The following is a 12672-nucleotide window of genomic DNA, read 5'->3' as shown; positions in this document are numbered from 1 at the left end:
AAAACTAGTGGATGCAAATACTTAGTAATTACAAAGGAAAATGATTTTTCAAGAAGAAACCTGCAAGACACCCCCTTAACCAGGTGGTGAAAGTAAACAATCCAATAATGAGACAAACAAATTTTGTGCTACCTCCAATGTTGTACTGACAGCATCACTCCTATGTATGCCAGCCCAAAATGCAAAATCTAAATTTAATCATGACAAACATCTGGCAATCGGGGAAATCAACAAAGTAACCGTCCTGTAATTTTTACAGAACAAGTTTCAAGGCATGAAAGTTAAAGGAAAACAAGCCTGTCTCAGGCTGAGGGAAACTAGAGAGGCATAACAAGCAAGAACATTGTGTAATCCTGGATTGTTTCCTTTTGCTATGAAAGACATTCTCCGTACATTTGGCAGAACTTGAATACAGTATGTAGACAGTAGTAATGTATTGATGTTAATTTCCTGATTGTAATGGCTGTGCTGTAGTAATGCAGGAGAATGTCCCTCTGTATAGAATACATACTACAAGTGTTCAAGGATAATTGGGCATCATATTAATGATTTAATGAAATCCTGCAAGGGTTTAGTTACCATGTTGATAATACAGCTCTAAAAATTTATTGGGAAGGAAGGGAAATGGTGAGAACACTATCAAAAAGAAGAGTGATGAAGTTTTGGAGATATCTCCTACAGGGCTTTTAACCAAGAGTATAGATTTTATCTACGGCCATCTCACCTTGAATGCACCCAATCGCCTCTGATCTCGGAGGCTAGGCGGGGTTGGGCTTGGTTAGTACTGGGATGGGAGAATATATATTTTAGTCTGTCCTTGTCTTAATTGTGATTCCTCTAGGTAAGAAAAGTATTGAATTAGAGAAAAAGAGGCTCTCTCAACCTAAGCCAAAGCCCAAAAAGAAGAAAAAGCCTACCTCGAGAGCCCCCGTAAAGCAGGAAGTATACGACGGAAATGAAGACGAGAGCATCAGAGAGAGCTCAGGACCTGTTGAGAATGGCGTGTCAGACCAGGAGGGTGAAGAGGAAGCCCGGGAGCCAGAGTTCCCCAGTGGTGTTGCCTCAGTGGGTATGTGGCCAAATCCTGTGTTTCCCAGACTCTGGCAGGTAGCAGGCATGTCCAGCAAACTAAGCCAGGTCCTTACTCAGTTCGAAACTTCACTGCCTTTGACCTACTTACTGTCCCATCCCTTTAACTTAGGTTGTATCTTTGGTGCCGTCAGAAACTGCATTAGTTGTTTTAAGCCTGTATTGTAAACCTCTGAAGTGTTAAAGGGAATCTGGTGGAAGCCTGGCATAGAAATAGTGAAGGTCTTCAGAAAAAACTTCTTACTAATGAGGACAAGACTATGGGGCAAAGTGAAACCAGGGGCATCTATCCATAGACATGCATATGGGAGAAGTTTTCCCAGTCCCAGATGTCTAGGACATCTAGACAGTTACTGAAAGAAACCACTGTGTACAAATATCTGGCCTAGAAGCTACCACCACTCTGGAAACTCAAAAGTTCTCACCCTTCATAACTGGGTTTGTACCTAGTGTGTCTGTGTTGTTGTTTCTGAAAAAAATATGAGTTAGGTTCTTCTAGTTTGGTAAGCTATCATGGCAGTTAGATTTCTCACAGAACAGTTTTTCAGGGCTTTGTCCCTAATTTTCTAATGTAGTCTGTTCCTAGTTTGAAGAGAAAAAGTATTACTGGATGAAATTTTAGTACTTTCTTTTTTTATATGTTTACTTTCAAGTTGTGGTGCCTATGACCTATTAAAATGATTAAAGAGCAGAAAGTATAAATAGAAGCAGTGACTCATGTTTAATTCTAAAATGAAATATTTGGATGTGACAGAATTAAAATGGCCTAAGTCTATGGTACAGGTACATCCAGACCCTTTCCATCCCAAGGAATGGCTGTTGGACTCATAGTTTAGGAAAATAAAGAGCTAAAAGTTTAATGGGTTTATTTATTTTTTTAAGGCTCATCAAAATACCTCTTTATCACAAAATGGTTGCACAAAGTGTCCTTGACCCCTGTAGATCAACAGTGGGGCTTTTTTTCTTTTTTAAAGGATTGTGACTCCATATCACATACCCTTAATGTTCTCTATTGTAATTAAGCATGCTGTTAGTACTTTGTCATCTAAATAGATTAAGAAGTGTTGTGCCATCTGAGCAAAGTTTCAGAACTCCTGGGCCTGTGGTATAAAACTGTGGGGGCTAGAAACAACTTCTTCTTAGCCCAATTAGTCCGAGTTCCTAGGACAGACAGATTGTGAGACGGGAAAAGGAAGACTGCACGTTTCCTTTCCGAAGTATCTTCTCTCCTTTTATGGAATACATAAAATCACACTTAATCCTAGCATACTTCTTAATTATTAAAAAGAACTAGATTCTGCATTGTCCTCCAAACTTTTTTTCTTTATCCCCCATGATGTAGCTTCTAGAGAACCAGTTACCTGCACCCCGGTTTCATTAGGCTTTGAAAAGTCAAAGGTCACTGTTAATAACAAAGTCACTTTACTGAAGAAGGAGCCACCTAAAGAGAAGCCAGGTTGGTGTCTAATGATTAAAATATTTTGTGAAAGCACCCTCAAGTATCACATGCAACCACAAACTCCATAGTGTTTGGTTCTTATTGTTGTTGGTTTTTTGTTGGGGTTTTTGTTTGTTTTTTTAGGTTTTAAGTATTTGTTTGTTGACTTGATTGTTTCAGTTTTGGATCACGTTTTTAAACAGCTTAAACACTTAAACAACTTTAAACACTTTTTAATGTTTTCCTGGCGAGGTGTCATTTTGCAGCTGTTGATAATGCTTCACAGGGTGTTCACAGCGACGAGTGTGTGTGTGTGTGTGTGCATGCGTGTGTGTGTGTGTGTGTGTGTGTGTGTGTGTTGTAAACATTGCCCCCAGCTAAGTTAACTTGAAAGCTTTGTAAGCATAGGAATTTTTCTGATGCCCAGCAGTATCCTTTCAGTAGGTTACTGTCACTGATTCTGGTCAGCTCTTCTTCAGGCAGTCTTCTTCAGGTCAGCTCTTCTTCAGGCAGTCTGTATTTTTATTACATTTCAGAATCCTTAACCAAGAAGCGAAAAGCTCGTTCCATGCTTCCACTGACTACCAGCCTGGACCACAGGTCCAAGGAGGAGCTTCATCAGGACTGTTTGGTATTAGCAACTGCAAAACACTCCAAAGGTACAAAAACAGACTTCCTTGGCCCATCCGTAGTCTTCTGGGAACTAGCTCATGAGAGGTGCTTGTATATTTGTTGAATGAATGTGCAAACCAATGTCTAAAACTGTTTGTATTTCTACATTCTCTTCCAGGTTTCCCTCCCCACCCAGACCGCAGTGCCAGGCTCCCCATTCTGATCCACTGTCCGCACTCCCCAGTGACTTTGAGAGGCAGTGCTCTGATTTATTGTTATAAATTGAGTTGTTGGGCGCCTGGGTGGCTCAGTGGTTAAGCCGCTGCCTTCGGCTCAGGTCATGATCTCAGGGTCCTGGGATCGAGTCCCGCATCGGGCTCTCTGCTCAGCAGGGAGCCTGCTTCCTCCTCTCTCTCTCTGCCTGCCTCTCTGCCTACTTGTGATTTCTCTCTGTCAAATAAATAAATAAAATCTTAAAATAAATAAATAAATAAATAAATAAATTGAGTTGTTACCAGCCATCTATGTGCCAGAATTTGTATGATGGCTTAAATAGCTCAGCATGAGTCAATTCCTTCAACTGTCTTTTCCTCAGGAAACAGTATCTTCATGTAGGGGAAAAAAAAAAATCTTGCTTATTAGAAATACACCCATAAGATGGCAGTTCCTTTAAGCCCTCATTCAGTGCCTATTATTTTGATATTTGAGCAAGTATTTTTTTTTAATTTTGCATTTTACATATTAAAACAGGATGCATATGATAAAATGATACTCAAAGATTCAAAAAGAATGTAAATGTTTTTTATATTCCCTGATACCTACTCCCATTTCCCCTTAAGGCCACACTATTACCAGTTTCTGTCTCTCTCCAGGAATATTTTGTGCTCTTCTTATATACATAATCCTCTTCGGGGGATTTTTTGATGACTTCCTGTAACTTAATACATCTAATCATATAGTTTTACATTATTAACCTTACTGGAAAATTGCTCGTGTGACTTTTTTAAAAACAAAATGAATACTGCATCCCTCCGTGGTAGATCCTAGTGAATGTTAAGGACCTTTGTTAGTTTTTTTTTGTTTTGTTTTCTACTGCATTCAAAATACATGTTGAATTTGGGATTTGCTTTTTACATCCTTTTTTTCCCCAAATCTTTATTTGAGCAATCTGTAAACTAAATTATCTCATTGGATTTTGCCAAGGCTGAGTTTAACAAACTCCAAAGTATTCTCCTATTTTCTACCCTTGTAACCAGCAGGGGTCTCTGTTAGGGTAAACAAGGTCCCAAAGACTCTTCTTTTCACTCTCTGAAAGGGGTGTTCTGGACATATATTTGGAGAATTGGACAGAAAACAGTAACCTCATTTTCTTTGTCTTTTTGAATTAGCAGAGCTAAATAAGGAGGTGTCTGCTGATCTTGAGGAAAGATTTCACCTGGGGCTTTTCACAGACCGGGGGGCCCTGTACAGAATGATTGAAGTCGAAGGTGAGGCAGATCCAGTCAGCATAATGCAGTCTGTCTTTATGCTTTCCTAACTCCTTATCCGTATCTCTATTATGACTGTCTTCCTGGAACATCCTAATGGCTCATTTTACATGTCAACTAACTAGGTTTTGAGCTGCCTGGTCTGCATATTCATTCCCATATACCCCTCGCATCTGTCATAGGTCCCGGAACATACAGTGTTCACTGTGAACATACGTGAAAGTGAGCGAGCGGGTGGACGAGGGACTGAGTGGGCCTCACACCACATTATGAACACTCTGGGAGATGACTCTCCCAGCAGCTGGCAACAGCGTATTTCTAGGAGTTTGTTCCTCTTTCATCTGGCCTTTCTTACTCCAGAAGTCTGTGTTGACAGAGGTTTCTGAAACATTTTCCCAACATTCTCTCTCCTCCAAACAGGAAAAGGTCACTTGGAAAATGGCCACCCCGAGTTATTTCACCAGCTAATGCTTTGGAAAGGAGATCTAAAAGGTGTTCTTCAGACTGCAGCAGAAAGAGGGGAGCTGACAGACAGTCTTGTGGCTATGGCGCCAGTTGGTATGTTCTTCTCAACAACAGTTCTTTCACCTTGAGCTTAAGTCTGCTAAAGATGGACACTCTTCCAGCGCCTGGGTGGCTCAGTTGGTTAAGTGTCTGCCTTCAGCTCAGGTCATGATCTTGGAGTCCTGGGATAGAGCCCCACATCAGGCTACCTGCTCCACTGGGCGTCTGCTTCTCCTTCTCCCTCTGCAACCCCACCCCCACCTCTGGGCTCATGCTCTCTCCCACACACTCTCTCTCAAATAAATAAAATCTTTTAAAAAGATGAACCTCTCTTGCAGGACAGTTTGGTCATGTCTAATAACCTTAACTTAGCAATTCTAAGTGTGGGAATTAACCATACTCACACATGCAAAATGACAGGTATACACGGGCTATCATTATAGCAGTATTTGTAATAGCAAAAGATCCCAAGAACCTCTCTGTCCATCAGGAAGAGACCAGTTAAATCTCATACCTCTAGACAGTAGACAGTAGGAGCTCCTATGAAAGAATGAGGCAACTCTTTGCATTCTGATATGGAACGGAGCTCCAAAGTGTAGTAAGTGAAAAGAGTCAAAGTGTAGATGCACAACAATATTTACTACTCTGTCATTTTTATTTAAATATGTCTTCACGGACTATTTCAAAAAGGTTTCAAAAGAAACTAATAATAATGGTTTTCTTCAGGGAAAGAAATCTGGACGAGCTTGGGTGGGGAGATGCCAGGATAACAAGGAAAGCTTTTATGCCATACCCAGTTTTTAACTGTATTCAAGTATACTATTTATATATAAAGAGAGAGAAGTACACAGGTCATTGTCGTGACTGACAATGAATTTCACAAACTTGAATACACCCTTAAAACCGACACCCATATCAAGAAGTGTTAACACTACCAGCATGCTGGAAGCTTCTCTCATGCTGCTTTTCAGTCAGTCTCCACACACCCCAACAAGGGTAATCATTGTCCTGACATCCATACTCTTGTACCTTTTGAATTTTACACTATTTTGTATATGTTATATAATCAAAGAAAAAAATAATGTTTTAAAATGTAGAATTTGGGAGAGTAGATGAAGCAGGGGATCTGTAATGGCAACTCAATTAGAATCTAAATGTACTTAATGCAGTTACTAAAACAAAAGCATTTCCAACCCAGATGTCTATATGTGCTTTTTTCCCCCTTAACCTGATTTTTATTCAACCACCGTTTTTTTTTTTTTTTTTAAAGCCGGCTACCATGTGTGGCTGTGGGCCGTGGAAGCTTTTGCCAAACAGCTGTGTTTTCAAGATCAATATGTCAAGGCTGCCTCTCACCTACTTTCTATCCACAAAGTATATGAAGCTGTAGAGCTGCTCAAGTCAAATCATTTCTACAGGTTTGTATGACCCTCAGTTGAACCAATAGTTGGACAAGATGTGAAATTTATCTGCTACGCAGCTCTCCTTACTGATAACCAGCACAAACCTCGTTTTATAATTAAACATCTCAAACATACAGAAATATGCATATATTAGTTTAACGAGCATTAATGCACCCACAACCTGTACTCAACAAATGTTAATTTTTATCAGTGTTTGCCACTGATTGTTTTTTCAGAACTTCTTTATCCCTGAAGTAACACAAATAGAGAAAACAGTATAATACAAATGGGACAGGATCTTGCCAACCACCCCATAAAGCTCCCCGTGCCCCCAGTTTTTAAGTATAACATTCCAGATTTGGTTGAATTGCCTTTCTCCAATTCTGTCCTCATCCCTTCTCTAGAAATACCTCTCTCCTGAGATTGGTATGAATCCTTCCTATCCAAGTTATTACACTTCCACCATAATAACATTTGTAAGTAGTGACAAACAAAAGAAATGGAATATCTCTTGTAAACAGCATACAACTGGGTCTTGTTTTTATCCAGTCTGATGGTTTCTGTCTTTTAATTGGAGTGCGTAAGCCATTTACAATTAATGTAAATATTAGTGCGATTAAAATTTACCATCTTGCTTCTTGTCCCATCTATTATTTGTTCATTTTGTCTTTTCCTGCTTTCTTTTGAATCAGTTGAATATTTTTTTTTATCTCTGGCTTATTAGCTGTACTCCTATTCATTTATTTTATGGTTGCTTGACAGCTTGTAATGATTAGCATTTTTAATTTATCACAGTTCACTTTCAAATGGTATTTTATTACTTCTTATAGACAATGTATTTCTTTCCTTCCTCCCTGTCCTTTCTGCTGTTGTCATGTATTTGACATGTTACAGTCCCACATTACACTATTAGAAGTTTTGCTTTAACCTGTCATCTTTTTTTAACCATCTTTTTATAAAAATTTTTATTAGTTTTAAAATGCTTTTTTAATATTTGCCCATATATGTATTTCCAGCATTTTTCATTCTCTTATATAGGTCCTCCAAGGTTCTAATTGCTATCAGCTCCTTCTTGACCTGAACAAGATCTTCACTCTTGTAGTGTGATTCTTCTGGCAACCAATTCCATCAACTTGTTTGTCTATAAAAGCCTTTAATTTTGCCTTCATTTTAAAGGATCTTCCTCTGGCAGTTTTTGTCTTTCACGGCATCAAAGATGACATTGTTTTCTCTTATGTTGGTTTTGACTTGACTACTGCATTTAATCTCACCTTTTTATATAGGAACTATGTCATTTTTCTCTTACTGTTTTTAGGACTTTCTCCATCACTGATTTTCAGTCTTTTGATGTGATGGCTTTAAAGAGACTTTCTTTTTCTTTATTCTGTCTTAGTCTGTCTTCCTTTAGAGTGAGTTGAACTCTGTTTTAGAGAGCATTAAAGTTGCTATGGACCTGGGGAGTCTGGGTGGTTCAGTCGGCTAAGCAGCTGACTTCAGCTCAGGTAGTGATTATGGGGTCCTGGGATCAAGCCCCGTGTCAGGGTTCCCTGCCCAGGGAGGAGCCTGCTTCTCCCTCTCCCACTCCCTCTGCCCCTCCCACAGCTCGTGCTTGCTCGCTCACTCACTCACTCCTTCAAATGAATAAATAAAATCTTTAAAAGTTGCTCTGGATCAGCTTGATCTTTCCATGGCTTTTTTAGGACAAGTTTAGGGAAATCTGTACTCTAGAATTGGTTTGTCCTTCTACCTTCTGGTGTCTTTACTGAATGCCTTGTGTATTCAACAAATCAGAACTCAGATGTCTGGCTAGTCAAAACACAAAAGTCCCCAAGGCCCCAAAGTGAGCTCTGGGAATTACTGAGCTTACACTTCCCTGGTTGGTCTTTGTCTAGCCTTGAAGAGTTTCCTACACATGTATGGCCTTTGTGTTTAGCCAAAGACTCCATGGGATCCGCAGAGTTCTATAGACCCTTCTCTGGACAGCTTCTTCCTTCCTATCATCCTGGCCCTCAAATTCCAATTGCTTTGTCTCTCCTCCACTTGATGAGACTGCTGAGGCTCTGCTGGGGTTCTCTATAGGAAGATGGCTGCAGGGGGTCCCTGACAGGGCTCATGTCCTTGGTTCCCCTCTCTCCAGGATGACACTCCTGCGCTAGACACATTTTGTCTAGTTTTGTGGCAGGAGGGTAAGTCTGGTCCCTGTTACTCTATCGTGGCTACAGGTGGTTGTCTCAAAATACCTCTTGAACATTCCTCTGCCTAGATCAACTTAATCCAAAATATTTCAACTCCAGCTACAACTTTGTCGGTACAACTCAGAAGTTGTATGTCACCTGGAAGATATTAGCTCACAGAATTATATAGATACTCCCAATGTCAACACGTTTCATTATAAAATATCCCCCCAAAAAAGTCACATTCTTTAATATCACCATCAGTGTCTTCAGAAGAATCTTTAACTTTTGGGAAGTGATCAGGCCACAGCAGCAGGCACAGATTTCCTAAAATTCTAGTTTTCACTTGAAAGATCAAATTTTATCACTGGCGACAGTATAGGTGGTGGTTTTCTGTGAAGTGACAGGACTTGGGGACCCCCAGGAATCCACAAACCATACTTTAAGAACTGCTGATCTAGGGAAAGAACTGAGCTAAGCATGTGGTTTTAAATTCTTCCATAACACAGTAAAACGGTTTTTCTTAGGCTGTTGGAACTTTTGAACAATACAAGAGGGACAGTTTGTCCTATCTTCTAGCCTTTTCAAATTGGCCAATATCTGTTCTTGCCTCTAGGGAAGCTATTGCAGTTGCCAAGGCCCGACTGCGCCCAGAAGACCCGATCCTAAAGGACCTGTACCTCACCTGGGGAGCCATCCTGGAAAAAGATGGCCATTATGCTGTAGCCGCCAAATGGTAAGCCTGAGGGAACAGGCATGAATCGGAACATAGAGGAACAGGATAAGAACAGTAAGTGAAGGGTGGGTGGGGGGGTAAAGTGACTAGAAAATAAAAAGGCATATGTGTATTAAACCCAGCTTCGTAAGATTCATCAGGACCTGCCTCCTCAGTATTTATTTGAATCACCGTAACTATTCAGGAAACCTCAGTAGCAGACTCAGGAGGTCCCCTTCTTCTAGTGATGTCTTTACCATCAAACAGGGAAACTGGAAGGGAATGAAGACTCTTCAGTTCAGCAAATGTTGAGGTTCCTTTATATCCTTATCCCGTGTGATGCTATCACTCATCCTGTGTATGGCAGTGGAAGAGGGAACGGAGATCTGCTTGTGACACGTTGGGGTTTTCTTCTCTATCACAGCTATTTAGGGGCTGCTTGTGCTTACAACGCAGCCAAAGTTTTGTCCAAGAAGGGGGACGCAGCATCACTTAAGACGGCTGCGGAGTTGGCTTCAATTGTAGGAGAGAATGAGTTGTCCTCTTCCCTGGCTCTCCGCTGTGCCCAGGAGCTGCTTTTGGCCAGGAACTGGGTGGGAGCCCAGGAAGCCCTGAAGCTACATGAAAGTCTAAAGGTCAGTCTGTTACTGTATCTCCTGGTATTTAAGAGGGAAGGGCCCCAAGTCCTTTTCTAGTTCAATTTCAAATTAATAACCCAGTTGAACAAGCTATGCCAATTAGGCAGGTCTCCTCAGAGGTGTCTCGCAAACCCTGGCCCTGCTCTCCCGTGGAAGTACCGTGGCTTGTCAGTTGCCGTATTCAAAGAGAGAACATAACCATTCGCAGTGATTCTCCTCCCTTAGCAATTTGGGTACAACATGTATGAGTAGACTTGAGTTCGCTCAGCCCCTGGGCTCCGGTCTGGTGTTTCTTCGTTGGGGTCATCAGGTCTTCTTTGAAGAAGGAGAGGAAGAGGGATTAACATCTGACCGAAATCATGGTTCTGTCACTGCACTCCATGTTAGCTTTAAACCATAGAGAAGTGTGGTAAAATCAGTATTTTGTTAAGTGTCTACTTTATCCCTTTCTGGTTAAAAATGAGTAATTTACCACTCAAAACCGAGATTACTTTAAAAGCATCAGCACTCTGAATTTCCAAAACATATAAACATTTGATCCATTTTAGATAACTTTGCTGGCCAGTTACTAATATGAACTTTGTAAATTCCTCTTTCCCTAGTAGCGTTACTGGGCCTAAAGACAGTTCCTAGCTAAATATTCATAGCCCAAGAAAAACTTAGTAGCCTTCTGGGAACTGCAAAATAAAAACGGAGGCAAAAGTAGTATACCCTCAAAGATAGTGTCATTTGTGTATTATTTATAAAGTGACCAAATCTTGAGAGAGTTTTATTTGTCCATAGCAAAAAAAAAAATGGTTATTTAGCATTTCTTTTTTTTCTCTTAAGCAGCATCCTCATCAAAGCAAGAAAACCTTCAACTTTATGCTAAATGCTATTGATAATGATGAGGCTATTTTGGCTCATCAACAGAGGCCTTCCCAAGCCTAACTGAGAAGATATTATAAGGGTACACACGAATCTCGTAGCAACTGAAAGTCTAGCAAAAAGAAAATCTTTTTGCTAGACTAGGGCTAGAAAAGAAAGATTTTCTTTTTGCTAGACTAGGGCTTCTAGGGCTTCTCTCTGAGCTTCTAATCCTCTTCTTCTAGAAGAGCTTCTTCTCTTCCAGCTGACTCCCTCTTAAACCTGCTGAGACAGGCTGCCTTAATACCTACCCCAACCCTCAGAACTACACAGCTTATCTGCTCTAGCACCTTCTGCCCATTACACTTTACTTCTGTATCCTTTAATCTAAAGTTTGGGCAGGGGCTAAGAACTGGATGAATCCAGGCCATCTTTTCTCAAACTGGGCCACAAGTCTTGGGTGGCTGGCCAGCATGTGGTTTATGTTATAGTGGGGAGAGCTACAGTTGGGGTTCTGCGTTATAAAAATGTTTGCTTGGGTCCTGGCTACTTCGAGGATCCCTGCAACGGCGTCTATTAGATCACATCCTTTTCCCCCATCACTCATGACTCACAGTATCCAGAGGCAGCCCACGACAGGGTTTGGTTGCTGCAGATATAATGGGGAACACACTGAGAAACGGAGAGCTCTCAAGACGATCAGGCACTCCCGCTGCCTAACAGTTCCTATCCTTTGTTGTTGGGTTCCAGGGACAAAGACTGGTGTTTTGCCTTCTTGAGCTACTGTCCAAGCACCTGGAGGAAAGGCAGCTTTTAGAGGCCAAAAGCTCTTCCTACAACACCTGGGCTACAGGCACTGCAGGGCCCTTTGTGGAGAGGGTGACCGCTATATGGAAGAGCACCTTCAGCCTGGAGAGCCCAGAGCAGTACCAGGCAGCCCTGCAGCAACTGCAGAGTATCAAGTACCCATCGGCTACAAATAACACTCCCTCCAAACAGGTACCCTGTCTATACTCTCTAGTAAGACTTCCGTAGTCTGTGTCCAGCATAATAAGGAAACAAGCTGAATGCCAGTTTGTGGTTCAGAAAAGACCAAGGCAGGCCAGGCAACCTGGAAAGATCTCCAGACTGATTAAAGCCCTTTGGCTTTGAAGTTAGTCTTGCTCAGTCTTCTCTTAAAAAAAAATTAGAAAAAAAGTCTAAAAATACAGAAAAGTGTAGAGAAAAATAGAATACCCATCAATCAGAATTAACTAACGGATGGTCACCTTTTGTCAGTTTTGCTTCATAGTTCTCTGGTTTTGTTTTGTATGTACTAGTTTTTAGTAAAAGAAATACAGTAAGGTTGAAGTTCCTGGTACCCGTTCCCCTTTGCTAGCTCACTAGAGGCAGCCCCTAAGTCAGGCCATATGTATTTTGTACCTTGCTTCTTTCAGTGAGCAGTTTGTAAAATCACTCTGTATTGATGCAAGGAGATACAGTTGATCCACTGTAACAGCTGTAAACGTGCTATAAATAGATACCAGTTTATCTGCTTGTTCTTTGGAAAATGAGGGCACAATATTTATGAGACACAAGACTTCCTCAAATGATACATAGCACTTTGCAAAACAGTCTGGCAGTTTTTTATGAAGTTAAACATAGACATGCTCAATGGCCCAGCATTCCCACTGCCTAGATATTTCACTAAAAGACAAGAAATCAGGTATCCGCACGTACTTGTACACAAATGTCTGTTGCAGCTTAGTGCACAACAACCAAAAATG

At 40.9% G+C, this 12672-nt stretch overlaps 1 protein-coding gene across 5 annotated transcripts in view; it reads left to right on the top strand.

Annotated features, from left to right (window-relative positions):
- GEMIN5 (gem nuclear organelle associated protein 5) overlaps positions 1 to 12672 on the top strand; it is a 43146-nt gene that overhangs the window by 24765 nt on the left and 5709 nt on the right. For 2 of the 5 annotated variants that reach the window (XM_059417233.1, XM_059417231.1), the window contains exons 16-24: positions 842 to 1069; positions 2432 to 2545; positions 3064 to 3186; positions 4531 to 4626; positions 5047 to 5184; positions 6401 to 6548; positions 9324 to 9443; positions 9847 to 10057; positions 11657 to 11905. In XM_059417233.1, coding sequence (XP_059273216.1) covers positions 842 to 1069; positions 2432 to 2545; positions 3064 to 3186; positions 4531 to 4626; positions 5047 to 5184; positions 6401 to 6548; positions 9324 to 9443; positions 9847 to 10057; positions 11657 to 11905 — 1427 coding nt within the window. Of the gene's footprint in view, positions 1 to 841; positions 1070 to 2431; positions 2546 to 3063; positions 3187 to 4527; positions 4627 to 5046; positions 5185 to 6400; positions 6549 to 9323; positions 9444 to 9846; positions 10058 to 11656; positions 11906 to 12672 lie in introns of all 5 variants that reach the window. The other 3 variants (XM_059417232.1, XM_059417230.1, XM_059417234.1) reach the window with 2 other exon arrangements.

Source organism: Mustela nigripes, chromosome 12 (assembly GCF_022355385.1).
Source record: "Mustela nigripes isolate SB6536 chromosome 12, MUSNIG.SB6536, whole genome shotgun sequence".
Taxonomy (NCBI): domain Eukaryota; kingdom Metazoa; phylum Chordata; class Mammalia; order Carnivora; family Mustelidae; genus Mustela; species Mustela nigripes.
The sequence above is the reverse complement of the archived record's forward strand: the minus strand, read 5'-3'. Positions and strand labels throughout refer to the sequence as shown.